This window comes from Epinephelus moara, chromosome 16 (genome assembly GCF_006386435.1).
Source record: "Epinephelus moara isolate mb chromosome 16, YSFRI_EMoa_1.0, whole genome shotgun sequence".
In the NCBI taxonomy this organism is placed as follows: Eukaryota; Metazoa; Chordata; class Actinopteri; order Perciformes; family Serranidae; genus Epinephelus; species Epinephelus moara.
In genome coordinates, this window is record NC_065521.1 from 35,179,661 (window position 1) to 35,201,107 (window position 21,447).

At 39.7% G+C, this 21,447-nt stretch overlaps 3 protein-coding genes across 7 annotated transcripts; 1 reads left to right on the top strand and 2 right to left on the bottom strand.

Moving 5' to 3' along the window:
- Positions 1-547: 547 nt before the first annotated feature.
- guca1b (guanylate cyclase activator 1B) lies at positions 548-3,809 on the bottom strand. Its single transcript, XM_050065173.1, has 4 exons — positions 3,356-3,809; positions 1,478-1,627; positions 1,217-1,331; positions 548-970 (listed from the first exon to the last, which is right to left on the bottom strand). The coding sequence occupies exons 1-4, from the start codon at positions 3,557-3,559 to the stop codon at positions 846-848; spliced, it is 594 nt and encodes a 197-aa protein (XP_049921130.1). The 5' UTR covers positions 3,560-3,809; the 3' UTR covers positions 548-845.
- A 2,908-nt stretch (positions 3,810-6,717) lies between these two features.
- Positions 6,718-14,622, bottom strand: LOC126402912 (serine/threonine-protein phosphatase 4 regulatory subunit 2-A-like). Of its 4 annotated transcripts, none has more exons than XM_050065260.1 (9): positions 14,493-14,622; positions 13,733-13,814; positions 13,382-13,552; positions 12,297-12,390; positions 12,109-12,146; positions 10,927-11,001; positions 10,549-10,695; positions 10,013-10,296; positions 6,718-7,929 (listed from the first exon to the last, which is right to left on the bottom strand). In XM_050065260.1, exons 1-9 carry the CDS (start codon positions 14,524-14,526, stop codon positions 7,619-7,621), a joined length of 1,236 nt encoding a protein of 411 aa, XP_049921217.1. In that variant the 5' UTR covers positions 14,527-14,622; the 3' UTR covers positions 6,718-7,618. The 4 variants fall into 4 exon arrangements, with proteins under 4 accessions (XP_049921217.1, XP_049921216.1, XP_049921219.1 ...); XM_050065259.1 differs by having other exon boundaries at positions 10,549-10,698; XM_050065262.1 differs by lacking the exon at positions 10,927-11,001.
- Positions 14,623-14,673: 51 nt separating this feature from the next.
- On the top strand, positions 14,674-19,556 carry LOC126402913 (eukaryotic translation initiation factor 4E type 3-like). 2 transcript variants are annotated; one of them, XM_050065264.1, is made up of 7 exons: positions 14,674-15,193; positions 16,099-16,171; positions 16,913-17,007; positions 17,094-17,154; positions 17,237-17,303; positions 17,416-17,571; positions 17,659-19,556. In XM_050065264.1, exons 1-7 carry the CDS (start codon positions 15,033-15,035, stop codon positions 17,700-17,702), a joined length of 657 nt encoding a protein of 218 aa, XP_049921221.1. In that variant the 5' UTR covers positions 14,674-15,032; the 3' UTR covers positions 17,703-19,556. The 2 variants fall into 2 exon arrangements, with proteins under 2 accessions (XP_049921221.1, XP_049921222.1); XM_050065265.1 differs by having other exon boundaries at positions 15,136-15,193; positions 16,910-17,007.
- Positions 19,557-21,447: the final 1,891 nt, after the last annotated feature.

Consider the following 21,447-nt stretch of genomic DNA (forward strand, 5'->3'; position numbering starts at 1 on the left):
TGTCACAAAGCTCAAATCATCTCAAACTGGTTTCTTGAACATGACAATGAGTTCACTGTACTCCAATGGCCTCCACAGTCACCAGATCTCAATCCAATAGAGCACCTTTGGGATATATATATATATATATATATATATATATATGAACCCTGAAAACCCTCACAAGTGTGTTTATTTTTATATATATGAACCCTGAAAACCCTCACAAGTGTGTTTATTTTCTTAGTTCTATTAGATCTCTCTACAGGTTCAAGTTGGGCCAAGCTATGATGGGCCTTTTGTGCAGGGTTTGCATGTTCTCCTCGTGTCAGCGTGGGTTGTCTCCAGGTACTCCAGCTTCCTCCCACAGTCCAAAGACATGCAGGTTAATTGGTGACTCTAAATTGGCTGTAGGTGTGAATGTATGTGAGCATGAATGGTTGTCTGTCTCTATGTGTCAGCCCTGTGATAGTCTGGCCCCAGCTCCCCCCACAACCCTGTACCACGATAACTAGATAACAGGTGCAACAAAACCATTAGTGAATGAAAAACCTGTCAGTCAGCCTCAGTCCTTTAATTATGTTTATTGAATCACAGTCAGTGGCACAAAGAAAAAAAAAGAAAGTAAGTAAGCACCTTATGTCTGCAGCATCTATGAAATACAGACATTATAACAGACCTACAAGACTGTAGTGCCTATAAGTCAAAACTACTGTTGAGTGTTGAACCTAATGCAGACAGACCAACGACAGGAGACTATGGTGTTGTCTTTTATATACATAGAAACTGCAATACAAAATCAGAACATGATTGGCCACACATGAAGGATGTGTGTACGTGACAGATTGGCAGTCCGTGTTCGAGCCTCAGGAGTCAGAGCTGCGTCTTCGCTCGTTGATCCAGTCCCCGGGATTGACGTCCATGTGCAGCATCTTCATCACCCACTTGTCCCTCCGTGCTCCGTCAATGAACTCATCCAGTGAGAGCTCCCCTAAGTGACGAGGGGCAGCCATCATTTTACCACACATTTCTCCAATCCTGTATTCATCATTTTGATAAAGAGCGGACCTTTGTGCAGCTGAGTCACACCTTCCCTTTTTAACATGCACACGCAACAACACACACATGTACACTTCTACATTAGCACCCCACACAGCCATTACAGCAGCCTGACACAGACCTCTTGAATCATTCATGAAGCATTTTAAGCTGTCAGAAAGCTGTGACAAACACTCACCATCTCCATTCTCATCAACCAGCTCAAATATCCGGTCGACCACTTGGTCTGGGGTCAGCAGATGGCATTCTTCATCCAGCTCTCCGTGGCAGGCTTTCTTCAGTCGATAAATAGACTGGAAGAGAGTGACAGGAAAGTAAGTTAACAACGACTCCTACACTGACTACATCTCATTACGGCCCACTGATTTATCTCGAAACGTTCTCTAAAATGTTAGGAAGACTTTACAAATCGATACTCGCACATCATCGTAAATATTACCTCCACGATTTCAAGAAGCTCAGTTTTATCGATGCATCCGCTTCCATCTTTATCATACATTTTGAATGTCCATTTAAGCTTATGCTCCAGTTTGCCCCTCAGGACTAAGTTCAAGGCTGCCACGTACTCCAGGAAATCAATGGTGTTGTCCTGTGCACATGAAGAGAGAGTTAAGATGCTATGAAGCAAAATGTTTCTTTACTCTGACAGGAAAAAAGATGACAGAAAAAATGTGTCAGGCTGCAACTAAGGGATATTTTCAGTATTAATTTATCTGACAATTATCTTCTCAATTAATTGTTTTGACCACTGGTTCCCAATCTTGGGGTCCTGACCCCTACTATGGGTCACCAAAGCTTCACAGGGGGGTCGCAAGGCCTTCTTGAATTTAAGGGGTGAAAGAAAAGTTTAAATATATATACACATACAGTAGGCCTTTATTTCAGCATTTCATTCAGTTATATGAAGAAACAAGATTATTATTCAACATTTAAACTTAATCTTTCTTACAAACTATACTCAGAGTCCTCACTCTCTGCTTAACAGCCTCGTCCTGCATCAGAAAATTACATAATTAATTGGGACGGATTTAGTCTATTCATTTGTCACTTAGGAAAAATACCTGAAACTGTCCCACACAAAGATAAGTATTCATTAAAGATACTTTTGGCAAGTAGCAGGAAAGCCATAACTTGCAAATGGTCGCAAGTTGATCCTCCAACACTGTCTCAGTGGCTGGGGATTATAAATGAAATATACAGTATGGAAAGACTTTTATTTTGAGACTTGAGATGGAAAAATGTACAAAATACTGGGAGAAATGGATTGTGTATAAACGCCATTGAAAAAGGTGTGACACTGTATGCCTGGATGTAAGTGAAAAATGTACAGGGATTTGACCTTGTAACACCATGAGGACCTCATGTTTTTTGTTTCTTAAATAAAAAGAAAAGTTACTGGAAAAGTACGAATTAAGACAATGAGCTAACAGAATAATGGTCGTCAGGGAGAAGAAAAAACTGACTTTATAAAAACAGAAGATTACAATCTATGTATGTGTGATTGTTAAAAAATACGTAATAGAGAGAGAATTGTATAAAAATAATATCAGGAAAACTCATAGATCAATACTGACAGGAAATAATCTGCTCAAAATTAGTTACTGCGTTCACTCTTTGGGTTAATGTGCAGTTTATTACTGCTGTACTGTTATTGTTATGCATTTAATATGAAATAATTACTAAATATGTCACTTAGTCAGGGGTTGTTAGTTTACTCAATAATATTAAAGGGGTCCTTTAAGAAAAAAGGTTGGGAACCACTGGTTGAGACTACAGTGTGCTAGAAAATGTTGCAAAATGACCATTTTAATTTCCAATTTCCTGGCAAAAAACTGACATATTCAAATAGCTTTTTTTGTGATGATATTCAGATAAGATATTCTGTATAATTAGATAAAGAGGAAAATCCAGCAATATTCACATTTCAGAAGCTGAAACCTTTACATTTACGGCCTGTGCGGCATGATCGAAAATACTACCTCCACAATTTCAAGAAGCTCTGTTTTATCAATGAATCCGCCCCCATTATCATGAACATCCATTTAAGCTAGTGTTCCAGTTTACCCCTCAGGACTAAGCTCAAGGCTGCCACGTACTCCAGAGAATGAATGGTTGTAGCCTTTCTTACCCAATTAATCAACCATCAAAATTGTTACAGATTAATTTTCTGTAGATCAGCTAATTCTTGTCAATCTAAATATACAACAACAGCAGCTGTCACAAATACTTCCAATCACAAAAATCCTCACAATTACTGTGGCAAGGCTAGTGTCAATACTAAAATGAGACAAATGACACAACAGAAGTTATCACTTACTCCGTTCTTGTCAAAGGCTCGAAACATATTCTCAATGTAATCCGCGGCCTCCTTGTTTTCAGTAACGCCGAAAAACCCCTTGAACTCGTGCATGAAGAGAGTTCCACTGGGGCACTCCACCACAAATTTTTTGTACCATTCCTGCAGCTCTGCCACATCAATTTCCTTGTCTGGGTCGCAGTCCTCACTCAGGCGTTGACCCATCGTGGAAAATCCTTCTTTAACTTAGTAAAGACTAAAATTATTTCTTACATTACATGAAACTATTTGACCTTAGTGACTCTCTACATTACAGAATTCAGAATTCAATCAATCCTCGGTTATCGAACCAGTTGCTGTGACAAAATTTGTGCAGATCAGCAAAAATCAAATCGATTAAAATGGCATAAAGGTCCATACAGGCCGGATGGTTATTGTGCTCTCTATTGTGGCAAATCTCATCTGAGAGTCGGGATGAGACAAAGGCTGTTATGGATCACATGATAAGGGATTAGAAATGGACACTTGTCAAAATCAATTAGCTCACCAACAGATTGTGAGAGGATTTCCTTGTAGTCCTGCCTCTACCTATCCTAGAAAGTACATCTGTATGTTCGCTTTGAAGGAACACACTCCCGACTAACAGGTTTAAAGTGCCTCTAATTGACTTTCTATTAACAATGTAAGAAAGTGTGTGCAAAGGTAAAATATGCTCAGGTAAACTCAGGATTAGCAGTTAAGTGATTACAAAGTTACAATCAGGGAGGGTCTAATGCTATTAGTTGCACTGTGGGAAATGTAGGATCCAGCATTTCCAGAACAGTCTCGCCCATTCTATCCAATAAAAATCAGGATATCTCAGGCACTGCTGCTCAGACTTTGACACTTGTTCGTCAATCTGTTCCTTCCGAGTCCACAAACTTCATGCAAGTGGAAAGCTAAATCGCTGGTGTGCTCCATTAAGTAATCTTTCCCTGGAAGTTCCTAACCAGTCTGATGATTCACACAGGCAAAGTGTTTAGTTATCCCTGGCAGCTCTGACCTTCACAAGCCATGTTATTTACTGCCACCCTGATTACTGTTTACATGCCTGCTTCAGTCTCTCTGAAGCCTATAATAAATGTGTTGCGGCTAAATTCACTAATGATGGACATTACATCTTCAGACGGCAATGAAAATATTTTTGGTTAATGGGTGGAAACATATAGCAAGCTTCTGGTCTTGTTTAAGTATCAGGCTGCAGAGTGGTTGAAGGAAATTTGGAAATAACTGCTTGTGTTTTTTAGCAGAATAAGAGTGTTGCTGTTGGTGATAAACCGTAGCTGTTGTTTACAGGTGAATGCTTGGCTTGGCCCAATACCTCCCGGTGCTGATGACAGGGATAGTGATAATCATAGCTTAGAAATGTCAAGGCCAGGGTCAAGGTGTCACTGGATGTTATCCTCACGATTAGAATGATTCACTCCTCCTGTTCCTGTACAAGACATATTTAAATCCCACCCACATTTTCCTTCATCCAGTCGTCTTACATAAGTTGTATTCCTGTGCCCAGGGCAGTTCTAGTCAAGACCTTCACCAGCCATGTCGGTTTAGCCTGTTCGCATGCAGACATTGTCACTTAGCACCAAATATTAAAGGGACAGTTCACCCCAAAATCAAAAGATCATATTTTTCCTCTTATCTGTAGTGCTGTTTATCAGTCTAGATTGTTTTGGTGTGAATTGCTGAATGTTGGCGATATCGCTAGTAGAGATGTCTGCCTTCTCTCCAATATAATGGAACTAGATGGCACTCTGCTTGTGGCGCTTCAAAAACTCCATTTCAAACACTCAACAGCAATGTCTCTTTAAAGGAATAATGACCTGGATACTGAAGATAATGCACAGACCTTGTTGTGAGCAGTTTGACTTGGGAACTATTTTCTTTCTACCGAACTACACTTGCCAACCGCATCACCACACAAAAGGAAGCTTTACAATATATTAGAGAGAAGGCAGACATCTCTACGGCCAGTATCTCTAACACTTGGCAACTCACACCAAAACAATCTATACTGATAAATAGCACTACAGGTAAGAGGAAAAATATGTCATTTTTATTTTGGAGTGAACTGTCCCTTTAAGTTCAACTGAGGATGATGGGAACGTCATGAATTTTGGTTAATTTGATTTGGTCATCATGGCACTAGATGATTATTCAGGGGGATCAAGGTTATTACAATTCATCCTGTATGGACCATTAATGTGTGCACATAAGCATCTTAGCTTGCTAAAGGTTAATATAAAGTGGCTCAATGCAGCATGTTTGGCTAATGTTGCTATGTTAACATGTTAAAGTTATGGTGTGCAATCCAAGGCTCACTCCGACCTTGTCACATACTGATGTTTGGTCATGGACTTTCCACGTCCAGATACAACGTGAAAGGTACCCTGCGTGTGTTGGTTGTTGATGTTCTGGGACACTGTGTCAAGTTCTGCCTGTGACATGCATTGTCTTCTTTCAAAATACACTTCCGTTTTCACAGGAAATTTAACGTTTACATACAGTCTCTTTAATAATAAAGACACTAAGTCGGTACAACACTGTGAATTGATGTTTTTTTGTCCAGGGTTTGGCTTTAGAATCTTACGGGACGTGAACACTGCTTTCTCAGGTGAAAGTTGATCGGGTACCGTTTAACTATAATGGCAACCGGTTGCGTATCGTACCAACGTTAAAGGACACCTTTTTTCGTTGGTTTCTGATGCCACAAGTCACTGCCCAAACGCCGGATTTCAATGACTTTAGAGTGAGACCAGGCTTTACAATAAGCGTGTTAGCATATTACAGCAGCATTAAAGTCAAAGAACAGCTGAAGACAAAAATCTGGTCTTTAGTTTTAGAGGTGTACTGTCATGAACTTAGGTTCTAGACATGAGGCAGCCTAGTAACCACAAGAAAATGTTGGCATGGTGTATTTATGCAAACCACAGATGCATTACAGTTGGATGTTTCATATGTATCATATCAACGTTTCTAAAGAAGCATAGTTTTGATCACAAGTATAGGAGCTGACTGTGTCATCAGGAGGTGAAGGGGTTGGTGGATGCTGTGGGATATTGGCAAGATGACTGCAAAGCTGCAAACCTCCTTTCAAGACCAACAAACAACAAAACCATTTGTTTTGTAACTAAACATAACTACACCTCAACCAGAGTGCTGTAAGAACGTAAAGTTTCAGCGTATCCACTATGTAGTAAGATACAAATGTACAATACCAACATTTATTCTGGTGATTCAGAAACTTTTGTGGGGTGTGGAATCACCCATATAGCTATTAATGGGTGACACCTTCAGTCCCCATCAGTCCGTGGCCCTCATTGTTGTGCAGATATGAAACACACTTTGAGTTTTAGCATTTATTGCTTTCCATGAATACTATGATACAAGCTCAAGCATTCAACTTCCAGCGATTATCAGTTTTACGAAGGCAGTGGACGAGTATTACAAGTCTACAAAAACTGATTTACAGATACGTACTGTAAAAATCCAAGCTATCAAAAGGGACATTTTTTACAACTCAGGTATGACATACAGAAAGTGTAAAAGTACCTTGTGTTCTGTTGACAGATTTTGATGCAGAAATGGCTTCAAACCAAATTCTAAACAAGCTCCTGGCAATACTGTGTGTTTATATTGGCTTCATACAGTGACAAAGCAAAACTGTGACATTTTCCACATCCTTCAAGGGGTAAATGCAAACAAGTGCAATATCATGTTAATAAGAAATACATTTTGTGCTATGTGCTTAATTGAAAACACAAACAGACGTCTGTGAAGTGCTTCACATTCTTAATGGCGTGTGTCCAACTGGAGAGATGCACATTCATCAGAAAACTAGGCCAAAACACAACTCAAACTGTGAAATGTCTGTGAAATTATCTTTTGGAAATACATGCCAAATGACATAAGGATAATGAAATTACTGAATACATCAGTTATCAAGGTTAAATGATAACACTCAGATATAAAAATCAGGGGAAAAAGATTAGAAAAAGTTTTAGTCAACAGTGAAAAAGCAGAGTCTCCATAATCTTTAAATCATTTCCTTCCAGTTTAAAGACCGGCTGATGTGTGGACTTGAGTACTTGAAACTGAAGAGGACAAAAAGATCCTCCAGTGAGGATTCTTGAGGTTCACATCGCTCCTGGTCCTGAAGTCCAGAGGTCCACAGTGCTACAGATATACCCTTGGTGTGGTATCATACAGTGTAAAAAAACGTCAGTTGGCAGGCTGGGCTTCAAGTTAGTCATGTTTCCCTGGTTCTGTTTCAGTCTTAGTGCTGTCTGAGTTGTCAGTGTTGCCCTCTGTTGACAAGTCAGGTGAACTACTAGAAGAGGGGACCTGCTTCTCGCTGGGTGGGCCTTCTCCATCGCTGCTGCTGCTGCTGCTGCTGTTGCTCTCCCCATTTTCCTGCTCAAAGCTTGTACTCTTCTCTGATGGCGCAGGCTGCTCAGGTTGATCCTCAGCGGCATCCTTCTCCAGACTCGGGACATCCTCCCTCTCAGATGAGTCTTCTTCCCTTTCAGATGGTTCTGTCTGAGTACTGCTGGGCTCTGAGGACCAAAGTGGACAACATCAGGGCTGCAACTAATCATCATCTTCATTATTAATTAATATGTCATTTATTTTTGTGAAAAACACGATTCGTCATTTGTTTATAAAATGTCAGAAGTTAGTGAAAAATGCTGATCACGTGTATGGGCTGCCGTGACAACCCCAGTATTGCAACAGAATAATACTGACAAGTCAACCGCAGGGGATGGCAAGCAACCGCCCCTACTGCTGTTGTTCATACCTTTTCTTTTTTTATGGACTCAGCTACAAATGCCAGCAGCATGTTGAGGCACTGAGCTTCTATTCTGCGCTGAGCACTGCACATTTGCCTTTTTTTCTGGCTACCAAGAGTTAAAAAATATTCAACTTTGGATAAAATGCTGCATCCACTCATCATTGTCACTTTCTAACCAGACATCCAATCACAGTGGAGGAGGGGCGCATACCACAATATTTACATCACATTGCTGAACAACAACGACCAGCAGGTCTGTTCTCTCTCCCTGCGTGCTTCAGCCTTCCCTTGACTTAGAGCGAGGGCCAGAGCAAGTAGGTGCTCTACCTTGTTCTGACAAATTTACTTCGACAGATATTTTGTACCATGGCAACCAGACACAACCAAAGCATCTAAGCTGAAAAAACGCTGCAATCCTTAAGCCCTGATCACACAGAAATCGTTTTGCCTTTGTTTAAGTAAATGCAACTAGTGGAAAAAAATAACTCTTGCTGCGCCTTTTTATTGTTGCCAGGCAACCACAGACTCACCTCCTTATTCTAACCTTCCTAGAATGTAATGAATCTACCGTTTATTTATTTATTTGACAGTAATTAGTATCTAGTTCCTAAAATGTTGAGGCAGAGGGTACTTGCTGTAGCTCTGGTTGAGGGTGAGAAACTGTCAGTAAATAGTTTGTTGGTCACAGGGGAACAGAGATCTGTGTGGGTACATGAGACCCTAAAAAAAGAGGGTGGATCACGGGGAGCATCACCAGTTGGTCCAGGAGCTTCGCCTCCATGATGGCCGTTTCCAGGCATATTTTAGGATGACTCAGGGGGCAGTTTAGCTCTGGGTATCCAGCAACTGCTACCACCAGTTTCTCCTCCATTAGACCCGCCTGTCAAATCATCTGATTGGACAGTGGGAAAAAAGATGACGAAAAAAAGAGAAGATGCGGGGCGTTTTTCTGCTTTGAGTTGAAGTCTTTTCAACTCTTGGAGTTCAGAGTGCTCCGGGAAAAACGCCAGGCACCTAGAGCGCATAAACACGAGGCGCGTCACAATGCAAAAACATGCATGCAAAAGGCTTCATTCCGATTAAAATCAATAAAAAAGGCCCCTTTAGCTGCTAAAACCTGTCCTGTGTGATGAGGGCCTTATTGTGCCTCATTGCCCTTCTGTGCTCTGCATTCAACACTGAACAAGTATTTAATTTGCTTTAAAACCGAGTCATCTTTGTCATTGGCAACAATATACCTACTAATAGCCTAATAATAAAGCATATTTATTAAGCACTAAAATCGGGATAAATGAAGCAATTTGCAAAAACGACAAAAAGCAATGGTAAAACTACAAATCATGCTGTCGACCCACCCTTAATAAACCACAGGGGAAATTTCTTCACAGAGACAGCCCTAATCTCAAATTCCCAAAGCCCACAGTGACTTCTTTAAATGTTTTGCCCAACCAACAGTCCAAAACCTAAATATATTCAGTTTACTATCATAGAAGACCGGGGAAACTAAAAACAGAGATAATTGGGAGGATGGAACCACAGAAATTTGGCATTCTTCAAAATGATTTATCGACTACCAAAATAGCTGAATAGATAAATTGAGACATCAGGGTTATGGAATGAGGGAAAAAACTTGTTAACGAGCATCTATATCAGTATGAGGGAATTAATCATGATTTTAAACACTATATATTTTACTCTGGTAGTCCAACATTAAACTCTGAGACATCTGAAGCAATGTGAGTTTAAGATAAACATCAGAATAAAAACCTTGGAACCTTGACACTTTGGGTCACAGTTACATGCACTGAGTGTGAGTTAAACACAAGCTACTGCATGGCGACACTTACCATGATCCTCTGAAATAGTAGGTGTGTCACAAGATGTTCCACTTTTGTACTCTTGACCACAGGATTCTTTTGAAGACTCTGGTGTCTCTGGCGAGCTCTCTGACCCTTTACAACAAGATGACTCCTTTTCTTCACTTTCTGTCTCGTCCTCGTCCTTTTCGTCGAACTTGAGCCTCTTGACCTCGTGCTGGTCAGCATCAGAGCTCTCCTCTTCTTCCTCCTCGGGGTGTTTGTTCTTTATCCCGCTGTTTGGTGTAAGTTCACCCTCTGATGGCGAGGAAGCGCTGCAGTAATGACAGAAACACAGATTCAATTTATCAAATTACATATTACAGATTAAAGCAATAAGTAGCTCTCATATATTCCTTTTAAAGATGGGGTATTGAGAAGATCTGCTCCTGTGGGAAATGTCAGGGCTTGACAGATATCATCACTGTCCTTCATTTTAAATAAGAAATACTGAGTAGACTTTCTCAGTGTGCTACACACCCACTCACAGTGCCACATACAGTATGTACCATACTTATTCCAATTACCCGATGTGGTGCTCCTCCACCTCCTCTGTGGTTGGCTCTGGCTCTTTACTGACTGTGCAGTCGGGGAGCCCGTTGGTGGAAAGCGAAGCTGACAATGACAGCTTTGGTCTGGTGAGCGGTTTTGGTGTGTCTGGTCCGTTTACATTTCTACTGCAGAAAAAGAGAAAATGACCACTTCTTACGCAAGATGCATCACATGATGGCACATCAGCAGAACTACCAAGACCCAAACTGACAGGCAAGATGTAACAGCTCCTGCTATAGCCTTGCTGGCTTTTAGATATTTGACTTTTGAACTAGTTTGATTTTCTTCTTGCTGGTGTATGAGGCAATTTTAGATTTGTGGAAGTCAATCACTGACAAGTATGTGGCTCCCACCTGTCTGAATATAGAGAAGAGTTACCAGGATACATCACTCCATTCATTCTGTTTACACTGGATGCCCCATTTTTCCTTCGGAAGAAGTAGAAAGGCACAAAAACAACTGGCTGTTAATTGTAACTTTGTACGTGTGACTGAATAAGCAAATTCAAGGGAGCTTTCAATGTGCATTAGAAGCAGCTTAAAGGGACAGTCCACCCCAAAATACACATTTTTTTTCCTCTTACCTGTAGTGCTATTTATTAATCTGGATTGTTTTGGTGTGAGTTGCTGAGTGTTGGAGATATCGGTTGTACAGATGTCTACCTTCTGTCAAATACAATAGAACTAGATGGCACTCAGCTTGTGGTGCTCAAAGCGCCAAAAAATCTCAACTCAACAGCAATGTCTCTTTCCAGAAATCTTAACCCAGTCAATCAAGATAATCCACAGACCTTGTTGCGAGCAATTTCATGTATGAACTATTTTCTTTCTACAACTACAAACTACAATCGCCAACCATGCCACTGCGCAGAAGGAAGCGTGCATCTACTCATGGACATGAGGCTCATGCTGGTGATAATGCTAGATGAGTTTTTAAATGTCTTTTTTTGGTGCTCTTTCCAGAAATCATGACCCTGTTACTCAAGCTAGTCCACTCACCTTGTTGTAAGCATGCTCATGTTTTCTTTCTATTGAACTACACCCGCCAACTGTACCACTGCACAGAAGGAAGTGTGCATCTACTGCTAGCTCACCTAACACCAGTGACCTAATGTTTCAGCTCAGCCGAGCAGGACACCATTAATGTTTACATCTTGCGCTATCACCAGCACGAGCCTCTCGTCCACGAGTAGATGCACGCTTCCTCCTGCACAGTGGCATGGTTGGCGATTGTAGTTTGGCAGAAAGAAAATAGTGCATACATGAATCTGCTCACTGAAAAGAGACACTGCTGTTGAATTTTTCAAATGTCTTTTTTTGGTGCTTTGAGCACCACAAGGCTGGTGCCATCTAGTTCCATTATATTTGAGAGAAGGTCGACAACTCAACAGCCGATATCTCCAACACTCTGCAACTCACACCACAACAATCTATAATGATAAATAGCACTACAGGTGAGAGGAAAAATATGCATTCTTATTTTGGTGTGAATTCTCCCTTTAATAGAAATAATGCAGAAACAGCTGATGTACTTACTCTGATGTGGGGTATATACAGCTGACCACCATTACATTCTGCAATTCATGAACAATAATATATATTAGAATTCAATTTAAAGCCATGGAAAATTTCAAACAATATTCATCAATCTTGTTTATCTTGAGTGAAAACACTTAACATGACAGTTTTTACACATATACACAAGAGTGCAGTGTAGTTCTCACCTTCTCTAAACCCATGAGAAACTTGTCTGTTCCTGAATAGTTGCGCTTGGGGTCTGTGAGGAGTTCACACAGACGCTGAATGGTGAACGGGATTCTGGAAAAGTTACCGAGAGATATATTTAGGATTAGCCACACATAGCTGACTCACAGTCAGGCATCATCAACACCTGCCAAACCTGGCAGCACCGGGGCTGAATGAGAAAACATTGGATCAATCTGGACAGAGCTGGCCAATTTTAGTCACGGCTGGCCCCAAATGCGGACATGAATTATTAATCATGAGTGTTTATACAATGGAAAAAGTTTGCACAGTATTGTTTTGTTAATGTTCAAACACTAAGTTAAGATTTGAGTGATGCACCAAGAAAATGTCATTTGTTAATTTATTTATTTGTTTTGTTTACTTTGGGTATGAAAGATTTATGAAAATGTTTTTTTGAGGAAGAAGAGTCACAAGAAAAACATGAGGTTGAGTTACTCTATGTTTTATCAATGGAAAATGAATGGAGGAAGTTACACAACTTTGGCAGAAAGAAATGAATGAATTACAGCACACATTGGGCAAGATCTGATTCCAGCTGATTAATTTTGATTTAAATGCCTATACATTTCAGTTTTTTCTACATATCTAGTGCACATCTAAATATCTCTCCTACTTGGTGGTTATGTTTTCACTAAGTTGATAACATGAAAGAAGACAAACTAATAATGTCACAGACAAACACTGATGGATAGGCTTACATGTTGCTTCGTTTAAGTCTCTCTTGAAAACGTACTTCTATTGGAAAGCATATCCTGACTTTATCTGAGCTGGCTGTCTATTTTATTGCTATCATTGATTTTAATGCTCATTTCTTATCTTGATTTTAGCTTTGGCCTTATTTTATCTTTTACTAGATGACATCTTATAACATGTTATGTCTTCTTCTTCTTTGTTTTAATTGTGTTTAGTTTTATTGTACAGCACTTTGTAACTGTGTTTTAAAAAGTGCTATATAAATAAAGTTTATTATTATTACATTATTTAGTTTTGTATATGGTGTTGTTTGCAGTTCGTTAAGTGACTAATTCTTAGCTTTACTCACCCATTGTAACCTTCCACTATTTTTAGGATCCTTGTCTTCATCTCTTCAAAGGGAACATAATCTACATTGGGATTATGTGGTGCTCTCTGCTCCGGCGACGAAGCGTGGAAATCATCCATGACTTTTTCCAACTTGAACACGAAGTATGTTTTGAACTGTGACCATGAGATCCTGGAAGATAATGGAAATGCAAGTCTGCATGTCATGCACACGAAAGATTGAAATGTCTTCTGACACTTTATTACAAAAAGCATGATAAGAGAGACATAAACGTTCACCAAGCAGGTGTCTTCATTGTGTGTGAAGATCTGTAGCAGGTGTAATGTTTTTAATGTCTTGAGGACTACTCACATTGGCTGTCCCGTCTTGGCAACATGACACAAGAATTGCTCTAGTTCAGGACTGGTCTCTTTCTTGCCTTTCTTCTCAAAATCTGTAAATGCCGACATTAAAAGCAGAAAAATGTGTTTATTCATATTTACTTACATTTATCCAAACAGCACACATACAGACCCAAACAATGTTGTACCTGCATCACCTAGAGGCATATAACCATTAGAGAAATGATGTATTCTGTGAATTATACTGGAATGCTGGAAAGATAATACATGTAGTTTCGTGTCAGGCTACTTATGGCACACTGACTGTACGCTAACAATGATGAAATGATTTAAAAGTATCATTTATCAGCTGTGTCAAGTGAAAACATGGAAATAAAACAAGTTAAACACCACATTATAAAACCAATTTCAGTTAACTAGCTGGAAAGTTCTTGTAAAAGTTCCTATGTTAGCATGTTTATTGTGATGCTACACAGCTAGCTGTTTACATAATCTCCCAGTGCGAGTAAGTGGGTCAAAAATATAAAATGTGACGAACTTCTTTCTAGCATAGGATAAACATTGAACTACCTAGGCCAAGCAGGGACAGAGCAGACTGTCCCTTGGTACCTCTTCTACACGCTAATCGTTGTTAGTAAGCTAAGTTAAGGTAACGCACGTAACGTAACGTTAGTTAGCAAACATTACAGATTTTTTCTGGAGGCTTCTACACACATGTCATCATCATTAACTCATAACAAATTACGTATTTGAATAACTGTAAATATTGCCTTGAAACGCCTCCAACAACGCGTCGATGTCCATAGCTGTGTCCAGTCACAGGCAGGAAATACTTGCTAGTTAGCAGTTAGCATGTAGCAACCCAACAAAGCTGGTGGCGGCGACGACTGCGCATGTCTGAAATTACGTATTCGCATTTGCGGAAGATGCGTTCCAGTTCAACTTGGGATCAACAAAGCATTTGAATCCCCTCCCAGCGGCGAAATACGCAGCAGTAAATTGTGTTTAATTTGTTGTTGTGGCGCAAATGAGCGAAACTATTATTGAAGTATGCGCAGACTTCAGTAACAGAAACTTCTGGATCGCTCCGGCGCGCTGTAGATGCCGCAAGCAGTCAGCGGGCGTCATCGTTTCTCTGTTGTTGTGACGGCGCAAACCGGCGAAGCGGCCAATGAGTCAGCAGCTGATCTGGGTTAATTTTACCTAACCGACCTATAAATATAACGATAACAACCTCCAGTGCGAACATCTGGACTACAGACCTGCTAGTTGTCATAAGAAGAAGACCTTCGCCTTTTCCAGAGGTAACAATGGCAGTCCCTGTAGCTGCGTTACAGCTGAGCACATCATCCAGCCCGGGTCTGCTGGAGCACAACATTCACATCAGCGACAGAGATTTGGGAAGGATTTCAAGTGACAATGAAAACGACATTCTGCCTTTACATTCTCCCTGGACTTTCTGGCTCGACAGGTAAGACACTGTTTAACTATCCAACCCGTCCATTGTTGTATTATCAATCTCCAGCTGGTGTCAAGTGGGTGAACTCTGTGGAGCTGACCTTTTAATGAGAACAAAGAAGGGAGATGACGAATCTCTCTGGCCTGCTTTATCAGCCTTTGCAGCCCAGATAACACTATATATGTGCGTTTAACAGCGACATAGGGCTTGTCTGTCTTTATTTATTACAGACAAATGACATTACAGCAAACACAGCCTGCTAGTGGTGTTGGTGCAGCTTTCCTGCCAACTTGTTTTCTCCCTGACCTACATACGCAGGTCCTGTGCTTGGTAAGGTCTTAAAATAAACAAAAGGGCGTAATAAGTGGCTGAACACTGTAACTCCTACTTCAGACGAGGTCAGTTTGAGTTCAGTCTCAGCTTTTACTTGTATTTTTTATGAGCATGGGGGAAAAATTTGTGCCACTCCTCACGTGTCTGCAGCCTTTGTTCAGTGGAGCACTTTTATTCTGTTGTATAAAAACTTATGTAGCTCAAATTTGCCATTTCTTTAAGCAGAATGTTGGCTGTGATGTCAAAGTGATTTCAGGAGCAATCATAATTGAGTTGAACACAGTTGATAGACAGTTACACAAGCCTCATCATCCACAGAGTAGTCAAATCAGGGTGCTGTGTTCAAATGGGGTCAATGTTGTTTACTGTTTACTGGCTTATTTGTCATCTGATCACCCCCACCACCCCCCCCCCCCCCCAACCTGTCTGCTCAGAGGCCAGCTCACTCAAACATGTCCGAGTAATGTAACACTGCAATAAATGGATCCATTACATGACATGTTACAGGACCTGGGCTCTGTACAAGCTTTTGGTTTTCGAAGAAGGAAATAAAATAAATGTTCATGTGTCTGTTTTTGTGCCAGATCCCTACCAGGAACAACGGCAGCTGAATGCGAGTCAAACCTGAAGAAAATCTACACTGTGGAGACCGTCCAGGTAAGATGCTTTATGGTTGTTATGCAAGAAGAGCACAGCTACAGCAGGCACACTCTGCCACACTAGGAGTTGATGTGATGACGCACTTCAACAGCAAGTTTCCAAATCAAAACAAGATATGCTGATTTATTTCCACATCGCATTTCACCAAGACCCCAGCCAGACTTTAATTAAGATGTCTGTCAGGAGCCTGTCTTTATACTTGAGAGTAAACAGCATACAGGATTTAGAAGTAGCAGTAACAGTAACAGCAGTAGCATCCTTACACGTGTTGTTTCAGGTCAAACCACATCATCAGCCTGAGGTTTAGTAGCGTTACACATTTTTCTCATGATCTGCCAGCATTAATAACTGTCATTAAGTGCTATAACTTACTAATAAATACTTTGAAGTGAATTAGTTGACGTGGAAACACCTGCTAATCAACATGTTAATCTGTGTAATAACTGATTACTGATCTAAACATCATCGCAGGGTTATTTTTAATGCATCACTGTGATTGCGGCAGGATGTTAAAGAGCTTAAGTACCACTTTACAAATCACGAACCACAACTGTGCTGGATAAGGGTTCATGAGTGCGTGCGTGTGGTTAAGAGCAATGAGGAAAAGACCTTTGGCAGCGATTTTCTACATCTCGACAAATGTGAAATATTAACAAGGTCAGCTGTCTGCACTCCCTGTGCCGGTAAATGGTGCAATAAAATAACCTGTTTCCTCTCTTCACCTCGGCACTGGAGTAGAACTTTTGGAGAGTTTACAACAACATACCCGGCGTCTCCAGCCTGCCATTGAGATGTAGCTATCATCTGATGAGAGGAGAAAGAAAGCCACTCTGGTACGCTTGAACATAAGATAAATGCATGAATGTGTTCGTAGTATTTGAAGCTGGTTGTGTAACATTGCCTGCTGGTTTGCACACAGGGAGGAGGAAAGCAATGCTAAAGGTGGTGTTTGGAAGATGAAAGTCCCTAAAGAATGCACTGTAAGTGACATAATTAGTATATCAATGTACTACTTGCTCATGAATTTTTTTCTATTTAACAAATTTGTCTTCATATTTACAGTCTGCTGTGTGGAAGGAGCTGCTATTGGCTACTATTGGAGAGCAGTTCAGTGATTATTGTGCCTCAGGTACATTTCCTACTCGTGCTTTTGGATCTGGCGAATGAATAATTGCATTATATTTACAGAATTTTGCAAGTCTGAAAGGTATTCATCTCAGTCTCTGCTGCCGTTCTTGCAGACGATGAAGTAGTCGGGGTCAGCGTCAGCGTGAGAGACAGAGAAGATGTGTTTCAGGTTTGGAACGGAAACGCCTCCTGTGCTAACGAGTCGAAAATCTTAGGGAGGATCAACGAGCTGCTTCCACAGATCCCTTTCAAAGCAGTGTTTTACAAACGTGAGTATTTTCTTGGAATATTAATAATCACATATTTCCTTTAACACCATAAAATGTGAGTAATTGCTTCTTTTGCTTTTATTTCAGCACATGAGGAGCACCACGCTTTTGAAGGAGGACGAAGACAATAGGGTATTTTGCACAGGAGTCCTCGAGACATACATGTTTTTCGCTTATGATCATGTTTTGGATAATATTTGGGCACATTTTGAGGCAATTTAGTTGCTTAATGTATCATTTTAATTACCTCAAAATGTAGCCAGTGTATAATGATTCTCAATTGATGGAATTTCTCATCGTCTGAGCGCTACTGTCAGTCAGAATAATATCCAAAATACTTTAATTTTACTTTGATTTTATCTGTTGCAGTGTTTCTGTGTTTTTATACTTCAAATTTTGCAAAAACCAAAACAGCAGGTCATGTACACGTACATGTCAGATTTTTTTAGATGTATTTTGTGCAGTTTCCTGAGCACAGACAAAGCTAGGTCTTTGAATTAAATCTCATTTTTTGATCTAATGAAAGGCCCAGTTCCACAAAGCAAACCTTTTATCTTAACAAAACATTACAAAAGCTTTTCTAGTCAGCTCTTTTCTCTGTTTTGTATGTTACAGCCAAAATACTGTTGCCTAACATGAACGTTTAGTACGCTGTAATGCTAATATACAAGCAAAAAAATTGCACATTCTTTTTTATGTTTCTTTTTTAGGATATGAGCGGATTGTAAAAAGGAATATGTTCTTGTTACAATAAAAACGACCTCAGTACACACATCATCACGAGTAGATGCTGAGAAATATATGCAATCATTTCTATTCTGTGGAATTTGCCGCAAATTTGCAGTGTTGTGGTTGTCATTTTGTTTTAAGCATCCGCCCCGAATCAAGCACTTTGTTTCTTACTGTGTGTGTGCGTCCAGATTTAGATGGAGTTTTGATAACTGAGACCAAACCTACTTTGGTTTTGTGTTACCTTTTCTGATTCAAGTGTCCATTTTGTTATGGATTTCTTTTCTTTTTCTGCTTTTAATTGTAACAGAGATGTGTAGGTGACATCCTTTAATTTACTTGTTTTTTATGTATTCATATGACCTGTGTTAAAAGTGAATCTGTGAAGCCTTCCCTTTGTAGGTATTATCAGCCCCAGGAAAAAATGAATGAACACATGACACACAGGAATCTGTCACAGAGTGGGACAGCAGAAAAACGCTCTAAATCTTTTCCTCGGGGGACTGCTCGAGGTCTATTTCAGTCTATTTGTACAAAATTGCGGGTGTTTGGTGAAGTGACGCAATCACTGCAGCAGGGTCAGATCAGTATGAAACAAGTTAATCAGAGATTGTTTACTTCTGCTGCACTAGAACAAATTTCAGTGTCACTCAGATCTAGAGGTTTAAACATTTTCTTTTCTGTGATGATGTAAAAAACTGTGTAGTATTAAGAAGCATAATCATCTTAGGGAAATGTAATTTAGAAACATCTCACCAAAGGCACCTTTCCTGTGTGTTTGTGTACGACGGAGTGAGACTGACTATTCTTGGCTGCATAGACCAATTGAGGTTATTTCTATGTAGCTATGGAATATGCATTGAAACCCACATAGGGAGACTGCTGCTATGATTTCTCAAACAAATCAAATGTTTAAATATGTATTATGCTGGTGTCTTGGCTTGGATTCTCTCCTCAAGAATATTCACAGGAGGAGTTGGTTTTCCGACCGTCGACTTTGCCAAACTATTTTCCCTTTATTCTTCTGTCGTCCGTGTAATATAAGCACATGCTGTTGGAAAAGAGAATACTGTACCCTTGCACATTTACAGTCGACCGTTCACTTCAGGTCTCAGACTTTGTAACTGATTGTTGATCTTGGATGGTGCCTTGTGTTTACCAGCAGTTTAGAATGTCATCTTTGTTCAGCATGTAAATAGTCATGTTTCTCTGTTAGTTTTACACGTGTTTGAGAAATAAAGACGCCTGAACTTCCACCTTTTTGCTGTCTGGAGTACTTATTGTATGTGATGAGCATATATGTAGGCTGTTAAATTGAAAACAGCATCTTATATTGGACCTTTTAAACTAGATTTTCTAGTAAAGATTGTCAGGTGTTTGTCTTCAAGTTATTTATTAGCAGAAAATCCTTTAAGGTCTGCTGTTAGATCCAAGATGTGTGCATGAATTTAGGAATTTTTTCATTTGCATTAGGTGTATTTTTGCAGTGAATCAACTATAACATACAATAAAAACATATTCATCCCAAGGAAAGTTGCAGTGCATCACATATTAGACATATCTTTATAAATGAAAGTATTTATTGCCCATGGGGACAACACTCACTGTGGTTTTTAAACTGAGGCACTATCATGCCCCTACTTTACCTCAGAAATAGGAGGCCACCATTTCATGATGACCAGAAGGAAAATATCTCCCTCTTGTGGCTGCATCAATGCATGGAAATAAAACAGAGACACAAGGATTTCATCTCCATGTGAAGGCAGTCCTGTCCTCTCAATGACTGCAGTTGCATGTAGCAACATAATAAGATAAAGATGAGTGGGTCTAATTATTGCAGTGACCATCATAATATGCTGCACCAATGTGCCATGAATCTAGCTGTACACTCTGATTAGCCTGCCTCTATATGCTACACATGTTCACAGTACCAAGCAGGATGCTTGCTTGTGTTGATCTATATTTAGGTTGCACAAACTATGCATGAAATGTCTTTTTATGGCTAAGACTGTGCTCGATGAGTGATGTAGGGAGACACTGTTTTGCACATCTGTTTTTGCAATGAACTGAGAAGCCGTATGCATGCATCGGGTTACTGGATGAAGCTTTTTGGGATGATACATGTCACACCTTCTAGGAGGATGGTGTTAGTTGTTTCTCTTTCCCAAAACAGAAAGATTTCACACAGTGTTTTCAGATAATTGGGGGTATGAGGAGTTTTCCAGGATGAACTGAGCTAAAACCTCATTAAATTATTTTTCAGTTGTTGATGGAACTTTTTAAATATCTTTGTTAATTTTTAATACTGTGACATTTTGTCTTTAAGCATTTATTTTTCTCAGGAGCAAATGAATAATTTGTTTTTTTTTCCCCCTCTGCCTGTTGTTGCCATGTGCCCTTGATATAATAAAGGGCCTTTACAAGATCCACACAGAAATTGCCAATTTAATTTTGGCGGTCATTCAGTGTTCTCAATTCAATGCTATTCTTCTTCTTCTTCAAAACACTTATAACAAAGAGGTTTACAACAGTTGTCATTCAGGGAAAACATCATGCCAGAAGTAGTTAAAGACCATTCATTTAGTCCTTTCAGAGTCCTTTTAAATATTGAACGTCTTTTTTGTTCTGCATATTTTCTATCTTCTAGGTGCCTACTGCGTGAGCAGGGTTTGGAGTCAGATCATTTGGATTTGTGGATGTGGAATTTAACAAGAATGACCAGAAGCTGAATAAAATAAGTAATATTGCTATTCATCCCATAGAACGCAAAGTATAACATCATACGTTAATCTGTATATTAGTGCCCATTTTCCATTTACAAAGTCTTGCATATCTGTCCAAAATAAAGTTGAATGATCACAGTGAAGGAATAAATGAAATTACAAAGAGCACATATGTAATCTAAATTACATCTTTAGTCTAGAACTCTTATTCAATTATACAATCTTTGTTTTTATCTTAATAGTTGTATGTGTGATTGTTGTTATTTAATAGGGGAGGTATCTTCATGAACCATTTTTGGCTTCTAACATCTACTGCACAATGTTTTAACGTTTGATTAATTTTTCCTGTATTTTTCATGTATGTGCAAGTGAACTGAACTAAACTAAACTAAACTACACTACACTACACTACACTCCACTCCAC

Excerpts from the sequence above, each read along its gene's own strand:
- guca1b (XM_050065173.1), bottom strand. The coding sequence starts at position 3,559 with ATGGGTCAACGCCTGAGTGAGGACTGCGACCCAGACAAGGAAATTGAT. Across the intron at positions 1,332-1,477 it reads AGCTTCTTGAAATCGTGGAG|TCTATTTATCGACTGAAGAA; the intron begins GTAATATTTACG and ends ACTCTCTTCCAG. Across the intron at positions 971-1,216 it reads GGTTGATGAGAATGGAGATG|GGGAGCTCTCACTGGATGAG; the intron begins GTGAGTGTTTGT and ends CTCGTCACTTAG.
- LOC126402913 (XM_050065264.1), top strand. The coding sequence starts at position 15,033 with ATGGCAGTCCCTGTAGCTGCGTTACAGCTGAGCACATCATCCAGCCCG. Across the intron at positions 15,194-16,098 it reads TGGACTTTCTGGCTCGACAG|ATCCCTACCAGGAACAACGG; the intron begins GTAAGACACTGT and ends TTTTTGTGCCAG. Across the intron at positions 17,304-17,415 it reads CAGTGATTATTGTGCCTCAG|ACGATGAAGTAGTCGGGGTC; the intron begins GTACATTTCCTA and ends CCGTTCTTGCAG.
- LOC126402912 (XM_050065259.1), bottom strand. The coding sequence starts at position 14,526 with ATGGACATCGACGCGTTGTTGGAGGCGTTTCAAG. Across the intron at positions 12,391-13,381 it reads ATAGTGGAAGGTTACAATGG|AATCCCGTTCACCATTCAGC; the intron begins GTGAGTAAAGCT and ends TAACTTTTCCAG. Across the intron at positions 7,930-10,012 it reads TACTATTTCAGAGGATCATG|AGCCCAGCAGTACTCAGACA; the intron begins GTAAGTGTCGCC and ends TTTGGTCCTCAG.